Raw genomic sequence first — 20,495 nt, 5'->3', positions numbered from 1 at the left:
CACGGAGGGCAATCTAAACTCCCCTCTGTCTGGAGATCAGGGGGCGGGGTCACCAGCCATGTGACCATTTTCAAGAGGTTCCGGAACTCCGTTCCACTGCATTCCAGCTGAAAAAAAGCCCTGGGCATAAGCCTAACTGTATGACCTCAAGACCTGCTGCTGAAACTGGGGAGAAGCCCATCTTCCCTGGAGCTCAATAGCTCTAAAGTGTGAACCTGTGATAGATCATCCCTGTGGTTGCTTACAGAAGGGTAGTGAGAGGGACAGCAATTAATTGGGGCCTCTAAAAAGGCAACACGGGTATGGATGTATTCGATGTATGACTCTGTCTGGTGGGAAATACTTCTAAGAGTCATTGGTGGCTGTCCTGGTTGTAATAGTCACTCTTGGGGAGTGAGGGGAAGGAGTGCATTGCCAAGGAGATTTGGAGCAGCCATAGTGTTTTCCTGACCTGTCCGGAGTCCCCTCAGAAAGAACAGGGTAGGGGTTACAAGACTATTACTCAAAAGCTGATTTTTATGGTCTGCTTCTAGCCTGAGAGCTGTTTTATAAACATTTATTTAGGCTATTTACAGTGCAATCCTATGCAGAGTTACTTTGGTCTAAGCCCATTGACTTTTTAGGAACTCTGTTTAGGATTGCACTATTAATGTTGTTTTTGATGGCTTATTGATAATTGTATGGCAATTGTTTTTTATGATTTTACTGCATTTATTTGTACTTTGTGAACTGCCTCAAGCAAGTCTCTGGATAGGTGGTATATAATTTTAGAAATAAATATATTATGTATTTATTCATTTTATTGGACTTTTAGTCCACTCTCCCCACAGAGCAGGTTCAGTGCAGAGTACAACATAGTAATGTACACAGAGATAAAATCAATGGTAGCAGTTACATTGTGTTAACACATCATCGTAATGCAATGCACACAATGCATCCCCATTCTCCAAATATTGGGGCCCGTGGGCAGGGTGACCATCCACCTGTTGGCAACCTAGAATGATACGGCACATGTCCCCCCCCCCACTGGTTAACATTGATTAACATCCTAAATGCTTCACTGTATATCTAAAAGGGTTAAACAATAGCATTGAATATCAGCTATCAAATACTACCAAATTTTTAAAAAATGAAATCAAATCCTAAAGTCAAATATTAAATATTGAAATAAAATGTCATATCATGTCAAACATGGGTATCAGATATTTCGTGAATGTTTGAATATTCAGAAAATATCCCATATTTTGAAATTTATACTGTGAAATTGGAAAAGAATGTTCTGGAGGAAGTTTGTTGGGCTGAATGTTCCATGCAGGGTATATTTCTTTCTGATACTGATTCTACAGAGAGGTACAATGATATATGCAAACTGGATTCTCTTCACCTTGCTGCTCCCACTGAGGAGCTCTAACACCTCTATGATGTGGCAAATAGATTTGTGGTTTAGCCTTTCCATCAGGAAGAAGTGCCCTGCTGTCATGGTGAATTTCCACCCAATGTTCAGCTGAGATGCAAAACTTAGGAAAGTATCAGTTTGCACATATTCATTAAAAACACTCAATCATTAGGTTGCATGATTTATGTAACCTGCACAGAGCAGCCCTTCATCTCTGTCAGAATCCATACTTCACTACTTGTCTATCTCAGTGGAACCTGAAGAAAAAATTCCCTTACCTGTTGCCTTTTCAGGATTATTGCACATGAAACATTGCCAAGCTCCTGCTTCCTCGCTGTAACCAAATAAATCAAAGAACCTCACTTCTTCCAGCTGTATCTGCACATGGTCCAGATCCTAGGAAAGCAACAAACCAAGACTGAATAAAAACGCTATGATCTGATATGACTGATACACAATTTATTGGCTGCAACATTAAAATGTTGCATACTTCCTAGGCATACAGTGCAGTCCCTAAGCAGAGTTAACTCATCTAAGTCCACTAACTTTAATGGAGTTAGAAAGTTGTAACTCTGTTTAGGATTGCACTGGTGGAAACTGAAAATGAGAGTTTATATACATCATTCCAGAAGGTTCTTAATCATGTATGATCATTCTTCTATGGCTTATATCCTACAATTACAAGTGTATCTTAATGAGCAGGAATTCCTTGGCTGCCCCTTCCACTGTGGGCCATTGAGCCCCCCCAAATTCTGTTCTGAGAAGGGGGGGTCAGGGCAGGGGACCCTCCTGAACAGCCTGGAAGAAAGGGCAGAGTCTGGAGCAGAAACAGGAGATCAAAGGAAATCTCTTCCCAATGGAAGTGTCTTTCCATCATTAGAAACAAGACTGTAGGATCTAAACCCATGTGCCGTTTTGTTAACACATCATTAGTTAAACACGCATGTAGTGACTGACTAATGAAAGCAAAGGAATACATATGAAACTTTCTTGTGCTGACCCTACTCTCCAGAATAACAGACAGATCTCCAGCACTGCTACACACAGTCCTTCGTGTTGGATCTGCCAGGGCTTCGGTACAGAAATAATCTCTGCTTCCACTCAGCTATGGCCCCCACAGCACTTTATATTCAGAAAGAGAGATATTTGCTGGAACTCATGACCACTTACTGATTCTGTAACATTTTTTACTGTGCAGCACTCCAACTTATAATCCTTCTCTAATGTAGCTTTACACAGTTTTGTCAAACAGATAATTAATATTAATTAATATTTTATGTGTGTGGCTAGAGGCATTGTTATCCAAGGAGTTCATGCATAAGAGGAAACTTACTGTGTGGCTTAGTTCTGAATGGCTTCCTTTTAAAGATAACTACTCTACAAGGCAAACTAGATGGAAACTCTACCAGAATGGTTTTGAACTAGAAAGTCTCATCATAGTGGAGAACATGAATGACCCTCAAAACAGTGTGTTAAAATGAAGTTCATTGACGTGTCTTCTGTGCAGTCCCACATGGGAACTGTGCATGCACAAGCCAGCTTGTTCAAATGCAGTTCCCATGTGGGATTGCACAAAAGAACACTCAATGAACAACAGTTACAGGTAAGTGCAACCCTGTTGTCATTGTACCATCTCCGGGCTACAGAGGATTTGTTATCTTTTCTGGGTTCTGACATTGAGGTGACAAATGTATTCTGGATCAGAATAATTAAAATGTAGAATAACACTAAAGCGATTCTATGTAATTAAGAGGAGTGCCTCCCAATGTTGTAGCCTTGGACTCCATGGTGGCCACTGATGAGTTCCCTGGTGCCCACTTGCTTCTTCCCCACAGTGTCTACTCTCTGAATCAGAGATCCAGTTCTTGCTTTCTCCCAACTCTTTGGAGAAAGAAGTACTTTCAAAAACCCCAGGAGGCATCAGCTGCCCCCATCGTAGCAGGATGTGTGGCATCAAATATCCTAACATTTTATAACTGCCCTCCCTGACATTTTTTGTGATTGGTGCTCTGATAGTCATTTTGTAGTGACATACACTGTGCGTTCTCAAAATTCTAAAAGTGCCCACAGACTCAACAAGGTTTGGAACCCTTGATTTAGAGAGAAATCTTGGAGAATACACAGTGACAAAAATGGAATGGCTTATGTTTTTTTCTACAAGGCATTTCTTCATGGTTTCTCCAGATTTAGCAAAGGAAAGGGTAGTTTGGTAGATTTTGTTGACATGTAAAAGTACACAAGAGTAATTTTTCACTGACAAGTCACAGCACAAGCCAACACAATGGATTTTACAATGAATCGTTAGAGAGGTTGCTGTGTTTGTTTTCTCCCCAAATATAACATAACCTATGTCCTTCGATAAATATCTGAAAAGCAATTGACCGGAAATCTGTGAGGAAACAAACACATCTGGAAACATTTTACTTCCTAGCAAATTTGAACAATGTTGTAAAAATATTTTCCGTGGCATGAATATACTGGAGAGTACAAAACAACATTGCTTGCGAACTGATTTTATAAAGAAATGGATCCCAGCAAGCTGTTCTGGTCCAAGTCTGCTGTCCATTTATGATTATGCAAATCATAAAGCCATCCACTGAAGCCACTGGGGCATATTCACTTTTCAAGGCAACTTGCTGACTGTACAAAGTTAATTCATATTTATCTTAGTGGAGGTAACAGCAGGATTTAGCAATTTTAAAAATTAATACTTGTGTAACAGGCAGCCCCATCCTAGGTTGGTTAGGTCTTTCTTTCTAAAGTGTTCTTTGCATTGTATTGCTTGTGGACTTGAAAGGGATTCTATATAAGTACAAAACAGTAAAGAGTCCAGTAGCACCAACCAACTTATTTGTAGCATAAGCTTTCGAGAACCACAGCTCTCTTCGTCAGACGCATTTAAACCAGAGAGCTGTGGTTCTTGAAAGCTTATGCTACAAATAAGTTGGCTAGTCTTAAAGTTGCTACTGGACTCTTTACTGTTCTGCAACCACAGACTAACATGGCTAACTCCTCTGGATCTATATAAGTACAGTGTCCCTCGTTTGCTTTCTGTTCTGTTCTCTCTAGTGTGGACACTGCCATTCAGAATAGATAGTACCTGGATGCAGCAGTGGGCCTACTGATGGCCAAACTATGCAAGATGTTTTTAAAGTTGGATCTAGGATCCCAGGCTCCACATGCAGCTCCAACGTGGGGCAAATAACTTCCTCTGGGGCCTTTGGCTTAGGAAGATAGTGTGTGTGGGGGGTGGGGGAGGATCCTCTCCTCCTCCCGTGCTGGGATCCCAACATGAATTGGTCTCCTCCAGACTTTTTATCAATGTTCTCTGCACCTTCTGTGTGGCTACAGGGAAAGTGAATCAAGGGCAAGGAACCCGATTCTGCCTTGTTAAAAACATCTTGCGTCATTTGGCCCATAGCTTCAGGTGTTTATGTCAGTTCAGGAGGGCAACTATGTCACCTGCCATAGGTCTTGAGAATAAAATCAGAAGGGGTTTGAAAGGAAGAAAAAAACCCACCCAGCAAGCTTTGGGTGGCTTCCTAGCACAGCACTGAGCTAATTCTTGGCTGGCATGTCTTAGCTATGCCCCCTCAGCTTGGCTACAGAAACAGACCTTCTTACATCGCTGGGTTTGGCAAGCTCTCCCTGTGGCCATGCAGGGAACAAACTCTCCCCTTTCTTTTAAAATGAAATTAAACAAGGTATCAGGCCCAAAGCAGAGAGCGGATCCTACCCTTCCTGCCTGTGGCAACCATTACATGGCACACTCTACCCTTATAGAGTTCCCACAAGCTCAACAGGAATGGGAGTCCCTGAGATATAGTCAAGAAATGTGTTATGACCAGGATTCTTGTCTTATCCATGCCATTTCCAGTTTTGTTTCTCATTATCTAGTCTCCACAATAATCTTTGCAAGGTCGTCTTATGTATGTTCTTTTCCCTCCTGATATTTCAGCAAAGCGGCTGTGCACACGCCTAGCGGAGCTTCGCTTTGCCTTCCCTTGCTTGTCCTGCTTTGCTGATGATGAACCTACAGAGTGGTATGGAACAAAGAGGTGGGTCACCTTTGGCGAGGCAGAGACTGAACTCTGTTTAAATATATTTAGAGACAGTATTTGTGGGCTGATTTCTCCCCAAAGTGGCTCACAGACAGATACCAAAGTTTAAAACACCAAATTAAACCATTTACACTATTAACAAATGAAGCAGACAGATCCTGAGCTGCTTTTGATTGATGAGGCTGCCTAACATGGCCCCCAGTCTAAGAGCTCTTTGGCTCCTTGCCCATGGCCTTGTGCCTCTGTCCTTATCCAGGCTTTCAGTACCTGCAAGGAGAGGAAGGCAAACTTAGCCCAGAAGGAACTCTGCTGCTTCTTTTTCACTCTCCTCCCAAAACGAGAGCTAGTCTAGTGTAGTGGTTAGTATCAGACTAGAATGTGGAAAACCCAGCTTCAAACCCCGCAAGCTTGCCTAACCTACTTCACAGGGTTCTTGTGAGGATAAAATGGAGGAGAGGAAAATGATGTCAGTTGCTTTGGGTCCCCATTGGAGAAAAAGGCAGGGTATCACTGAAGTAAAGAAATACATTAAAAACAGACTAGGACAGAAGTTGTAGACTGGCAATCCTTTCCAACTGCACTCCAACCAGTCTCTTCTCCGAAACAAAATACAATAAAATGCATTTCCCCCCAAATCCCTCTTTAATAACTCTATGTGCATTTCGAACTATTCAGCAAAGACTAGAATGTGTTCAGGTTGCAGGAGTTATGCCAAAGAACTGATAGACAGGATGGATCAGGTCTTCCTTACCTCCTGAGTAGTTGTGACAAATGTTTAAAAATGCTATTTCAATTGGCATGGGGAAAACTGAAGCCTCCCCCCACCCCCCGAACAGAACCCTCAGCAAAGAGTGGTTTCCATGTTCTGACTGTCAGGCGTTCTGGATTTTTCAGGCTGATATAAAACATCTGGTTGTCTCTGAAGAAATGTAGCAAAGAAGTGTAATTGACATGCTTTATTATGATAGGGTGGGCCAGTTGTAAATTAAAGAAAAAACAGATTTATTAAATCACCACCAGCAAGGGGAAACTTGTTTCCTTGCTGTTTATCCATTTGCCTTTTTGTGTTCAGGATTTTTTTTTATTAAAGATCTTTCCCCATTGAAGTTTTGCCTAAGCTACATGTCCAGCTGCAAAGTAACATTCCTCTACTGAAACCAATGGAGTAAGATTGATTTATGTCATACATCTGGCAGTTTGCCTGATTATGTAGATTTGCTGCCAAAGACAGCTACATGGACTGGTAAGGTGTTTCTGTACCAGCACTGGGCATTTTTCCCTCCGGTTTTGTTTCTATAGGAGTAGGAGTAGTAAATGGCTTTTAGGAGCACAAATGACGTAGCATTAGAGAAACTTCAACATTAGTTCTGGCATGCAAACAGCACCTGTAAAGTTGCCAACTAGATGGAAAATAAATGTCCTGTCATTTTAACAGAGGTTTAATGTGTGGAAATAGGTGGTTGACACTTTTCATGGCATAAAGTTAAAGAGCGTCACTTGATAATTGTTTGCGGATTGAACTGATATTCAAAGGACTGATAGAGGGACCAGTGTAAAAGCTGGCAACCTAATACACGTGTCATTCTGTTTGCACACAGTGTGTACAGTCATGCATCAGAGCAACTTGCAAACAGATGCTGAATTGTTAAATGATCAGATCAGATACATAAACATGTGCATCTGATGAAGTTTCAAACTCTGCATGTTTGGGGCAGAAATGCTAATGGGAAATTTGTACTGAAATTGCCCCCTCCCTCTCACCACATCCAAGTTTCTTTGGGCCTCGTTATTAACATGAATCACTTCTACTCAGGCCTGGTTATTAACAGTGCAAAACATAAGTCATGCAAGCCAAAGTTCTTGCACTTAAACTAATAGGGTACCATTATAGTCAAGGAGATAAATGTTACACTACTTACTGAGAAGGAAGTTCCAGTAAAATCCATGGGATTTATGTGCAAGTAACTGTGGTTGCACATAGACTGCATAGCCTTAAGCACATGAATGCTAGACAGTGGCTTTTCTCATCATAAACTTCAGGATTATCATGGCCTGCTGTAGCACAGTGGTTAAGTTGTTCGGCTGCGAATCAGCCTTCTACTGGTTCGAATCCCACTACTACCGTAAGCTCAATAGGTGACCTTGGGTTAGCCATTCCTCTCAGGCTCAGCTCCCTAGCTGTATTGTGGGGATAATAAGAACACTAACTTGTTCACCGCTCTGCATGGGGCACTAATCTGTCATGAAGAGCGGTATACAAGTGCAGTTGTTATTACGGGTTAGATCCAGAAAGTTTAGGGACAAGAACTTCAGCCCACTGAGTGTGACTTTCTCAGCTCTCTCCTCCCGCAGCAACTGAAAATGGCCCCCCAAATTCTGCTATAGGGGACCTTTGAGAAGAGGATTTGGAGAATCATATTGTGTGAGGAAATGCTGCACTCAATCTAACCTTGCAACTGGGACCATTTCACATCTATGTATGTCAACATAATGTAGGGTTCCCAGGTCCCCTCGCTGTCCCGGCGGGAGACTGGGACTCTGGCTCTTACCTCTTCTGCATCCCCTGTGTGCGCGCGCATTCCCGGTTGGTGTGATGACATCACTTCCGGGAAGTGACATCATCATGCGGGTCACAGGGCGCCCCCCCGCAGGGCCCGATTTGGACTGAAACGGGTTTGTTGCAGGGCATGGGAACGTACTGCCACAGGGTGCAGGGGGGGGGCGCTGCGCTGGCTGGGGGTGCACCACACTGCCAGGGGGGCACCCTGGGGGTGTGCCCCCACTAGCCAGGTAAGTGGGGGTGGGCGAAGGAGGTGGGAACAGGGGATCCCCCACACTGGGTGGGGGAATGGGAAGTCTAACATAATGTACAGAAAGTGGGTGGGGCCATTGTGAGGCAGAGCTTGTTATTGGCTACCTTCATTCAAATGAATGGGTTTTCCACTGCAGAATGAGGAGGACTGGTAAGAACCTGGGCTTTCCTTAGTCAATGTGAGGTTCCGTTCCCACTTTAGAATTTCCTTCTTTCCAGGAGGTGTGAGGAGGAAAGTATTCTGTTTGGCTCTGCCTCCTGTGGTAGCCATTTGGGATCTGGCTTCACCTTCTGTGGCCGCTATTTTGGGGTGGTACTTACAACTCCCTCTCGAAAAATGCCCATGGGCTCAAAAAGATTGGAAACATCTGGTCTAGGTCTAGAAGAGAAGTCATGGTAAGCTCTTTAAAGGTGGGTCTTCTTGAATTGTATAAGGAGGAGGGAGGGTTCAAAATAGTCTCAGGAACAGACAGGTGATGAACCCTGCCTGCAGTTGACCACCTTGCAGTCTGATGCCATGTTTCTTTCTTCTGGCCTCTGATACTGGAATGAGTCCAGCTGCAAGCATCTTCTTGAGGAGACAAGCAGGGAGCCTGTGGAGGGTTCAGCACTCTCACTCGCATGCTTTACACTCGCTTGTAAGTCAGACTCTCTCTGACCCGCTCCCTTTACATGTAAAGGGAGATCTGCTGCTATCCTATCTAGTTTGGCCTATAGGATGGGTTGATGTTTTAAATGATAGCCAGAACTTGGGAAGTTTCTTCCTTTTTTTACCATCTGGAACCTGCCAGGATCAGCAAAGAGGGGGAGGACCTTTGGAAACTTTGCTGGCTTAGAGAAAGGATTGTGCAATTCTAGAAATGCCAGAGTTCCTAAAGTCTTGTTTTCTACAAAAAATTAGCATACATCATGTTTAAAAAATAATACAGCTGTTCTCTGATATCTTTTGCATATCTTGCTTTGCATATCTTGCTTTGCAGAACAGGCTTGTGAGTGGTAAAAACCATTCACCCAAATGGTAATGTGATTATGCAACGTGTACATTTGTGAGTAATAGCGTTTGTGCTCTTACTGCACGTTTCGTGTAGTTGGGGAATTTTATATGACATATTAGACAAAGAATTCTGCCCATGAAGATTTTTCTCTTTCCTCAGCACTTTCCTCTCCCTTGGTGGCTTCCCTGGTCTAGCATTGTCTCTTGGAGGCTCAAGCTGCTCACTATGTAGAATGTCTGAGGGTTTTTTTCTGCATTTTCTTAAAAAAAACCAAAATCTGCTGAGGCAGGCTGCAAGTCAGGGTGAAAGAAGAGCAGATAGAGGTCATTTCCACATGCCCTTACAGGGACGACCCACTAATGGAATGCTGGTGGCTTTCCCCCAGGAATCCAGATGTCTCTGTTTGCAAAACACTTGCAGGCCATTTGGCTTCCATTTTTTCAGCTCTGAAAAATGGAAGCCAAATGGCCTGCAAGCATTTTGCCAATGGAGATGTCTGGATTCCTGGGGGGAAAACGCCAGTGTTCTGTAAGAGGGCGGTCCCTATAAAGGCATGTGGAAATGGCCAGTGAGAGGTTGCTTAGCCCTTTCTCCTCTGGTCCTTTTCCAATTCAAAATCATTCCTCCCAGTGTATTCTGTTATCCCCAAGGGAAGAGATCTGGGGAAAGATGTGGGGACCTTACATCTTTTCCCCACAGGTGAAAAAGCAGCTAGGAGAGGGGAATTTTGAGCATAAAAATTACAGGAATGATTGAAGAGTCACTCTCCTAGAGCCAAGCTAAATTTTACTTTTTTTCACAAGTCCGTCATGGAACCAACTCATGTTCCCTGCAGCTACACAGCAGCTGTGAGGAATGGCGTCTTTTAAAAAAGGAGAGCCCAAATGGGCTCAGAATGCTGCTTGGGGTGGGGGGACTCCACTACTGCCTTCCTCCCAAGCCTTTTTCCTGCATAAAAACGGTGCCAGGGGAGTAATTTGCCTATTTTTTGCTGCTGCACATGGAGTATTTGTGCACATGAAGCAGTGAAAGTGAAATCTTATGCAGGGCTTTTTTCTGGGAAAAGAGTGATGGAACTCAGTGGGTTGCCCTTGGAGAAAATGGTCACATTGCTGGTGGCCCCACCCCCTGAGTTTAGATTGCCCTCCGCGCCAGCCATGTGACCATTTTCAAGAGGTTTCAGAACCTCTCCACTGCGTTCCTGCTGAAAAAAAGCCCCGATCCTATGTGAGAAAACAGCTTTGAGGGGCGGTAGGAGCGGAACCCTCCCCCCCTCATGGCAACAATCCAAGCCTGTCTGGGCTCTCTTTTTTTAAAGAATCCATTCCCCACAGCTGCTGTGTAGCTGCACGGAGCACAAGTTGGTTCTGTGATGAACTCATGAAAAAAGTAATGTCTAGCTTGGTTCTCTGCATGGTCTCCTTGTGCCTGCTGAGAGGCAACCCATCCCAGTCTCACAGATTGTATTGTTTGAGCCTCAGGAAGATGAAATGGCAAAGATATCAAGTGATGATTTTTGCTCTTAAAAATGGAGCAGTAACATAGTCCCCCTGAAAGTCTTGTCAGTTCTTTGGGATCAATTTCTGGGCACAAAAACAGAAACATCATTCTGGAAATAACTACCTCAAACATGGTATTCAATAGATCATGCCACATTTTGCTTAAAATTCTATTTTTTTTAATATACCCCCCCAGCCCATTAATTCCCGCTCATTTCAATAATGGCCACATTGTTCCTGGTTAGTTAATACCAAATCAAAATAGCGACCTCTTCTGATGCATGGTTTCTCAAACAACAGCCATGCCTATGCCCCATGGGAAGCTGCTAATGAAAAAGAAGGGCCTTTCAAAAGCTGTTAGCACGGTTGCATCTCTGTTTAGCATTGTGTAGTGGGTTTGACTGTTATACTAAGATCTGGGAAACCCAGGTTTGCATCTCAACTCAGGGCCAAGCTACAAGTGACGAATGACACTTGAACGGCAAGTGGATTGAGTGGAGCGCAAGTGAACAGGGAGAAATACACTTGCCGTTCAAGTGTCATTCGTCACTTGTAGCTTGGCCCTCAGCCATGGAAGTTCTCTGGGTGACCCTGGGCCTCTCTCTCAGTCTAGTCTACTTCACAGAGTTGTTGCTGTGAGGATAAAATGGAGGAGGGAAGAACTTCATGGTTAGTTGCTTTGGGTTTCCATTGAGGAGAAAAGTAGGGCATAAATAAATAATCTACTGGCTAAAAAGGCTCTCATAGAAGATTAGACAAATTGATGTATGTCTTTCAGTGGCTATTAAGTAATTCTCTTAGCATAGTGTCACAGATATAACCAGGAATATAGGGGAACAGTTGCTGGAATTGACCAAAAAGAACACGGAGGATGTTTCTGCACACTAGAGACAGAGCTAGTGTAGCCTCTCAGCTAAGCATGCCAAAAGGGAGTTTAGAGACACAGACGAGAATAGCTTTGGAGAGGGGCAAGAAACCAAGAAGTGACACAATTATATGGCCCTGTGTAGATTAGAACGCGTCTAACCCACATCAACAGATATTACGTGATGAGGCTCAGGTGCAGAAGCATCTGAGAATGGCAAGAGCATTCAACTTCATAGATTCAGGTGGGTAGCCATGTTGGTCTGTAGTAGAAGAGCAAGTTTTGGGTCCAGCAGCACTGGACCTGAATCTTGCTCAACTTCATACAAGTGAAGATATTTTTTAAAGATGGCGTGCATTGATTGTTGGCTAACAGATATTCATGTGTATGACAAACTTGTGCTCCCTGCTTTTAAATAGACGTTGTTAAGATAAGAATTAGCAAGAATGAACTAACAATTTTACATGTTTCACATATAGACAATTTTGTATGGTGTTTGAAGTTATAAAATAGTTAGCCAAGAAGTGCACCCTTGTCAAGTGGGAAAGCCGGCTATAGTGAGGAGATGATTTTAAAAAGTTGACTCAATTGGGAGCTTTTCTTAGAAGGGACTCTTTGAGAGCCAGTTTGGTGTAATGGTTAAGAGCGTGGGACTCTTATCTGGAGAGCTGGGTTTGATTTCCCACTCCTCCGCTTGAAGCCAGCTGGGTGACCTTGGGCTAGTCATGGCTCTCTGGAGCTATCTCAGCCCCAGCTACCTCACAGGGTGTTTGTTGTGGGGATAATAATGACATACTTTGTAAACCGCTCTGAGTGGGCATTAAGTTGTCCTGAAGGGTGGTATATAAATCGAATGTTGTTGTTGTTGTTGTTGTTGTTGTTGTTGTTGTTGTTGTTGTTGTTATTGATTGTGACCTGCTTATCTTTGGGTAAGACATTTTAATGGACTCATGTAATTGCTCTCCTTCAATGTAACAGTAATAGATGAGTAGGTTTGTTGTGTAAGTTAATATTAAAAATGCAATATAGCTGTGCTGTAATGAAGATTAAGAATAGAACCAGAGATTCTCTAATAGTATCATTTGTGTACTAGACCCACAATGAACCTAAAATTCTGTTGAGGTGTACCTCTTGCCAGGAATTAAATGATTTGATATAGGAAAAACTAACTTGACACCTAGAGTTTCATAAGTCCACACCAGTATCTGAATCCGGCCTGACCAGAATCATCCACAACAGAGAGATCCAAGATGTCTTGCAAATCATCAATAAATACAAAACAATAAAATTCATTTTTAAACAAAACCCAATAAAATACTAATATAAAACTGAAGAACACTTTACAATCTGGTCAGGAGCAACAGAACAGCCAGACTGAGTGGGGTAAGACAAAACACAAAGAGGGGGTCTAAATACTAGTCGCTGTGGGCAACCAGAGGGAAGACCCTTATCTTTTTGCCCTACTTGTCAACTTCCTGGAGGCACCAGGCTGGTCACTGTGAGAAACAGGATTCTGGTCCAGAGGGACCTTTGTTCTGATCCAGCAGCGCTTGAGGCAGCTGCTTGGCTAATGTTGCTCTTCCCTGGCTTATGCATTTTATGGATATGTTTTCCCTATCCATCAAAATGTCAATGGTGGTTTCAGAAAGAAGCTTTCTTCTCTTGGTTTCAATTATGCAATTTTAAGTTAGGACTGTGTAGTTTTTAAAAAAAAGATAATTATAGGCAGTCCAGACTTACCTCAAATATGTTTTTCTTTTAAACGAATTCCACGGTGGTCACTTGCATGAACCCCAATTAAAGATTAATAACTTTGACCAGAAATTTCTGCTGTGCTTTGAAACCGGTATTCTTTACAATCTTTGAAAATGTAATTGCTTTGAAACAGTAATCTCTTCGAAGGGCAAAGGTTGAGAGAACCGAGCATGCACAAGTCGTTAGCCCTCCTGGTGTCCATGTCGTTGCCCACAACTATGTGCGTTTGCACACTGCGTCTAAACAATTCATTATGGACAACTTCCTCTTAGCCTGGTGTTTGAAACTATTCTCCCCTCCACTCCCTTTTTGTAAATAAGAACAAATGCCACATACCATTTGCAGTTTCCATCCACATCTTGAAAGCATGTGTACAGGATTAGGAGCAAAGCCCAAAGACACAATACAGATGATATTGGAAGAGTGCTCAAATTCTTAATTCTTGCTAACATCTCAGCCCCTATCCTCCAGTCCTGGAAGATAAGCCTATTAATACTTCGCAGCCATGACTGCGAAGTCTAAAGAATAGGTACATCTTAGAGTCTCTTGGGATGAACAGAGGGGAAGACCTACTACATACCATTCTTGTCCACTTCTTTGAGTTATCTCTTGGACAAGATAGACCCTTGGTTTGATCCAGCAGGGGAAAGTAAGAATAGTTCAAGAACTATATGCAATTGCATAGGCCAAAATGGTTCGTTCTCCCTCACTTTTCTTCCAAAGAGCTGAAAGCAGCATATATAGTCCTCTCTTCATTTTATTTTCACAACAACTATGTGAGATAGAAGAGCAAGTTTTGGGTCCAGGAGCAACTTAGAGACCAAGTAGATTTCCAGGGAATGACCTTTCAAGAGTCAAAACTCCCTTTGTCACATACGTGTGAGATAGGTTAGACTGAAAGAGAGTGACCAGATCAAAATTATCCTACAAGAGTAGTTATCTGAACTAGGGTCTTAAAGGTCCTAGCCCAGCATACTAACCATTACACAACAACTGCATTTCCAACTGCAGGTATGGCTTGCATAATTAAATGCTTCTTCAAAAAACAAAGCCATTGTACATCTAAAAGGATCATACTAGGGAAAAATATGCTAGTATTCATCTCCTTGATATTTCGTTTGCTACATAACAGGGAGTTTTGATATGGAGAAACATTCGATATGGCAATCGCTCTCCTGTAGCCTAAGGCGGTATGGTCCCAAAACTGTTTTGGGACCTTATCTTCTGTTAGTATAAATTACACCTTACATAGCAATGGATTTCTGAAAGTTTAATGTTTATTTCAGTGGGCCTCTTAGGTGCATTCTCATCTTTCTGTCTGCCTTATTGTGAGCCAGTCAGACCACACCAAACCAGTTGATCAATAGTCTCATACTCAGAATAAAGCAGATTCATCTGTTTAGTATAAATATGGGATTGAACCAAAGTCCTTAAGAAGAGCATTCTCTGGCTACTCCATTGCTTTTCATATGGTGAATCTGTTACATAAACAATTTAGGAGTTACCCTACAAAGGAAGAAATGCTTACCTTCTGGGGTGGAAACGTAGATTGAACCATAGCTGTCTCAAAGCTGTGTGTTCCCTTCAGCTGGGTTTTTTCCCACAAGGCTTTCAGGGCTTGCACAGAACTATTTTGCATGGACAAAGGTTCTGGAAACAGGTTCTGTTGGACAATATTGAAAGAAGAACGTTTCATGTATAGTGTTTTCCATTAGATCGAGTCATACACAAGTTCAGCTAAATGGTATTTTCAACTCGATAAGGCATGCAAAATGTACTAAAATATTTATTATGTACATTCGGCACATTCCAGAAGCAGCTCTTTGGAGAAGTTCCACTGTATATCCACCATCCCCCACCCCAAATTTTGCAAAATCAGCTAGATTCCATCATGTTCAAAAACTATACAGCTAAAATTACATAACTGAAATGTGTGCAGAATGCAAAATTTGGGTTTATTATAAAAATAATATATTTATCATTGTATAAATTTAAAGAGTTTATATATTATATAAGGATTTACTACACATTATTTGCCTTGAATATGTAGCATGTTTGCCTAAAGAATAATCTTGTGGAATAGGGGTGCAGAGGGCCGCTCTGTGTATTGACAACTTAAGGCAGCTAACTGAAGAAGCATATGTTCCCAAAAGGGTTTTTAAAAAAGTTTTGTAGTTCAAGCATTGACCCAAGAGCACCTCCATACTGCTCTTTACAGACATTTAGATTTGAAAAGTATTTGGGAATTTGGCACGCAAGTAGTTCTAAAGGGAATCTGTTGTTAGAACACGTGTATAGTGTTTAAGAAAGAAAAGAAAGGAAAATACAGGATATCTCAATCACCAAGACAAAGACTTGCTATTTAATCATCTCAGTTTGGCAACAGTATTTTGGGGGGAGTTCAAAACACAGTAAATGAAAAAAGGAAAAAGAGAAAGCAAGATAAAGGTAAAGATGAATAGGGAAGGAGAATGCACTGAGCTACACTATACTACACACCTATATCGGTTCTGTTTGTTACATTACATTATCGACATTTCCCTGAAAGATTTATGGGAAATGTAACTTGGTGAAGGTAAGATAATTATCTGTACAAGTTCCCTTCTTCCAGACAGCAATAGTTTCTAGAGTTCTCTGGGTATAAGAATGACAGTTAAGCTCACATTTCCAGTTGATTGTATCATTTCCAGCATGACTTTGAAGCAACAGGTTACTAATTCAGTAAAATTTGGGATAAAACAAAGAAATTTCATAATAACATTCGATTTTTATTGAATAGACCCTGGCATGACCTGCTGCTTCTGGGTCACACTGAAAATGATGTCATTGGCTGGGGACGTGGATGCATGTGTGCCCGTCCTGGCCTGTTTCCCCTCAGCTTCCCCCAGGAAGCCATTTTTGTGAGGACAAAATGGAGGATGTAAGCTGCTTTGGGTCCACATTGTGGAGAAAGGCAAGGTACACACAAATTAAACATAGATGAAGGAGCAAATAAATGGTTGGTTGGCTGGCAGGAAACAGAAACGGAAGCAGGGGAAGTATATGGGGACAGCCAGGAGAAGGAAAAGAAATAGTGGGGAGCAGAGAAAGTGAGGTGCCCCCCTCAAGTCCTTGTGGGGTTCCCACTGAGCAACCAAGCCTGGCCTGGTGGCTGACACCCAGAACCATGCAGTGTTTTCCCAGAGAAGAAGAGTAAAGCTGAGTGCGACAGCTTTATCCCTACAAATAAAGGTAGCTTGGCAGTGGGTGGGGAGAAGGAAGGTGGAAAGGGGGAGAGGCTATAGGAGCTTTCAGTGAAGGGAAACAGGAAACAGTGTGGGAGGGGAAAATGAGATGCCCTCCCACCCCCCACAAATCCTTGCAGGTCCCCTGCTTGTTACTTCTATTTCAGTATAAATTGTATCAATGGTGCCAGTAATTCTTTCAGCATTTTACAAATCCCGGGGGCGAAGTGAAACATTAAACACTTTACAAGAATTGGCACTAGAGATTGTATCAGTGATACAATGATTGGATGTATGGATAAATACTGGATCTAAAACTATATTATGACTGAAAGAAACAGACTGAAACAGATGTGAAAAAAATCTGCTCATTAAAAAAAGATAAAATTTTAATGTCAAAAGTTACAAAGACTCAGACCAGGGTGCTATTTTTCAACTAAACTAGAAGCATGAATCTATTTTTCCTTACACTTTCCCATTAACTTGCCAAAAAACTGTTTGCCAGGTCTCCTTAACTTTCTGGTGGTGGTGGGGGACCCGGTGCTTACCTTTTAGCACCGCACTCCTGTGCCTGCATGATGAAGTCACTTCGGAGAAGGGTCAGCTCCAGAAAGTGACATCATCACCCAGGTGCAGAAGTGCGCACACACTTCTCAGTGGGCTGAGAAAAGGCCTGCTGAGAAGTGCGGGAGCACTCTCAAGGATGGTGCGATGACGTCACTTCCAGAACTGATGCTGTCATGCCACCCTGGGAGAGTTCCTGGGAGGCCCTTTTCCCCACCTTTTCCCTCCACCAGCCAGTTGAGTGTAGGTGGAGGGCAGAGGTGGGAGCAGGGGATCCTCCACTACCACCGGGGGAACGGCATCTCTATTTCCAACAGTGTATAACTAATACGCTGATTATTTCTCTCAGGATCAGACTTCAGCCTCATTCATCAAGGCACTTGTTTTCCATTCTCAGCTTTGTATTTGTTTCTTTTGTTTTTTTCATTAAACCCTCAAAGAGTACCTTCTTTAAATGTTCTGTTTCCCCTTCTTGTTTCCTTACCCCACAATTCCAATTCTATTCAGATTTGCTTAGTTCCTTTAGACCCCCTCCTTCCCTTACCTAGAGTTTCCCTCCATTTGGGATTTCAGTGTGTAAGTGGGGTGGGTTCAATGGCTATAGTAAGACCACATTGCCAAAAAACCAGTGCATTTTTAGTTATTTTTTATACCAAGAAACTTGTGATGATGTGCCATCTGCAAGTGGTGAACAGAGCAACTATCCTCCCCTCAGCCCCCTTCCTAAATGGGGCCCTGACATCTTGATCACTCATCTATTCCCTGAATTAAAATCTGCATGAACAAAATTAATTTTGACAGCACTGAAATTGGGTTGGATTCCTGGAACAATGTGCATATTGACTCCCTTGTTGTATGCTAATATATTTCCTCTTGGTGGAAATGAAATAGTGAAACCGAGCCACGTCTTGCGGTTCATTGGAACTGTCTGTTATCCAAAATGTATTTAGACTATTGTGTAGGTAAGAGTCAAAATACCATGAGGGCTGGATTCCTTACATGATAAAAGAAAAAAAAATCCACCAAGAACATGTACTTTGTTTTAACATGGTTATATTCTTTGTATTATTATAGCCTCCACATTAAACAGTCTCACCAGTCTTTCTCTTTTCCTATATGATTGTAAAATCATAGAAGTATTTTGTGGTGACAATTGCAATGTTACAATATGTTGCAAAATAATTTTTTAAAACCCACAAAACAGCTAAGTTAAAGAAATGTTAAACAGCCTGTTTAGTTAATGAAATGTTAAACAGTATTTATAGAAAATCACTGTGACCACAATCCTGAACCCAGGTCTATGTAGATGTGAAGCTGGCTCTCTAAAATACAGTTTGTATGTCAGGGGTCAGGCTCAGGAACATCCCCTCCCCCCGCCCCTGACTGAATTCCTCTGTCAGAATTAACTACAATTCAGTTACATGCTATAGTAACACTGATCCTATTTAGACATGGGCACGAACAGCATTACGAACGGAAAAAAACCCCAAACAGGCCATTCATCTGTTCGCGAACAGGCTGTTCATGAGGCGCCATTCCAGACGAACAAGTGGCTGTCGCAAGCGTCGTTCATTGCGTTCATCTGCTGTTCAGGAAGCCAGACACTCAGGCGCCTTCAATCAGTTCCCTCGGCAATGGAGGGAGGGACTGCCTGAACGCTGTCAGCACGCCCTCTGTCGCCCTGGACACCCCAATCAAAGCCCAACTTAGCTTGATGGGCAGGTCTTCCTTCCAAGTGTGGAGCTGCGAATTGGTTACAATTGGTAACATGGGAGCAGACACTGGGGGGAGGGAGGGAGGAGGGGGGTGTTCTGTGGCCATGGGAACTCCAATTTCATCCCTGCAAACCCTGTTAGGCAGTTCTTACTGCCAACCACAGACCTCCTGCTTTTCTCAATGAGACATCTGGTTATAAAAGGACACTGTGCTCCCAGTTCTGGCTTTCAGTTTCAGCAACCATTGGAGTGGGACAGAGCTGTTGCTAGCCTTTTGGGAGAGTCAGGGAGAGTGTATTGCAGCTGGGTTTTTTGTGTGTGGTTCGATAGGGATGTATCTCTCCACTAGTTCCAGGGCTGCTGCCAGGCTCTGGGGCCAAGCTCAGTGGGTACCTCAGCTGAGGGCTCACATTGATTATTATCAATATCAGTGCCGGATCTGGTCAGGCTTCTGAGTGTGCTGGGCTAGGGCTCTAGCCCCAGCCTCTGGTTCCAGGGCTGCTGCCAGGCCCTGGGGCCAAGCTCTGTGGGTACCTCAGCTGAGGGCTCACATTTATCATCATCATCATCATCAGTGCCTGATCTGGTGGTCAGGCTTCTGAGTGTGCTGGGCTAGGGCTCTAGCCTCAGGCACTGGTTCCAGGGCTGCCGCCAGGCTCTGAGGCCAAGCTCAGTGGGCACCTCAGCTGAGGGCTCACATTGATATCAATATCAGTGCCTGATCTGGTCAGGCTTCTGGGTGTTCTGGGCCAGGGCTCTAGCCCCAGCCTCTGGTTCCAGGGCTGCTGCCGGGCTCTGGGGCCAAGCTCTGTGGGCACCTCAGCTGAGTGCTGACATTCATTATTATTAGTAGTAGTATCAGTGCGTGATCTGGTGGTCAGGCTTCTGGGTGTGCTGCGCTAGGGCTCTAGCCCCAGCCTCTGGTTCTAGGGCTGCGGCCAGGCCCTGAGGCCAAGCTCAGTGGGCACCTCGGCTGAGGGCTCACCCTGAATATTACTGCCTAATCTGGTCAGGCCTATGGGTGTGCTGGGCTAGGGCTCTAGCCCCAGCCTCTGGTTCTAGGGCTGCTGCCAGGCCCTGTGGCAAAGCTCAGTGGGCACCTCGGCTGAGGGCTCACCCTGAATATTACTGCCTAATCTGGTCAGGCTTCTGGGTTTTCTGGGCCAGGGCTCTAGCCCCAGCCTCTGGTTCCAGGGCTGCTGCTGGGCTCTGGGGCCAAGCTCTGTGGGCACCTCAGCTGAGTGCTGACATTCATTATTATTAGTAGTAGTATCAGTGCGTGATCTGGTGGTCAGGCTTCTGGGTGTGCTGGGCTAGGGCTCTAGCCCCAGCCTCTGGTTCTAGGGCTGCTGCCAGGCCCTGTGGCCAAGCTCAGTGGACACCTCAGCTGAGGGCTCACCCTGATTATTATTGCCTGGTCTGGTCAGGTCTCTGGGACTGCTGGGCTAGGGCTCTAGCCCCTCCTTCTGGTTCCGGGGCTGCTGCCAGGCCCCGGGGCCAAGCTCAGAACCACTGGCACCTCGGCTGAGGGCTCAGAGGAGTGGGAGGGAGCAGTTACTTGGGAGAGAGACAGGGAGAGTGCATTGAAGCCTGAATTTTTTCAGTGTGT

General features: G+C 43.6%; 1 protein-coding gene across 1 annotated transcript in view; it reads right to left on the bottom strand.

The window, feature by feature from the left end:
* The window catches only part of VEPH1 (ventricular zone expressed PH domain containing 1), a 189,609-nt gene that overhangs the window by 32,330 nt on the left and 136,784 nt on the right, over positions 1 to 20,495 (bottom strand). Inside the window, exons 9-10 of the mRNA XM_054983455.1 lie at positions 14,912 to 15,046; positions 1,675 to 1,792 (exon numbers count right to left, since the gene is read on the bottom strand). Of these exons, the coding sequence (XP_054839430.1) occupies positions 1,675 to 1,792; positions 14,912 to 15,046 (253 nt within the window). The remainder of the gene's footprint in view (positions 1 to 1,674; positions 1,793 to 14,911; positions 15,047 to 20,495) is intronic.

Source organism: Eublepharis macularius, chromosome 6 (assembly GCF_028583425.1).
Source record: "Eublepharis macularius isolate TG4126 chromosome 6, MPM_Emac_v1.0, whole genome shotgun sequence".
Lineage (NCBI taxonomy): Eukaryota > Metazoa > Chordata > Lepidosauria > Squamata > Eublepharidae > Eublepharis > Eublepharis macularius.
Note: the sequence above shows the minus strand (reverse complement) of the source record. Positions and strands in the feature narration are given on the sequence as shown.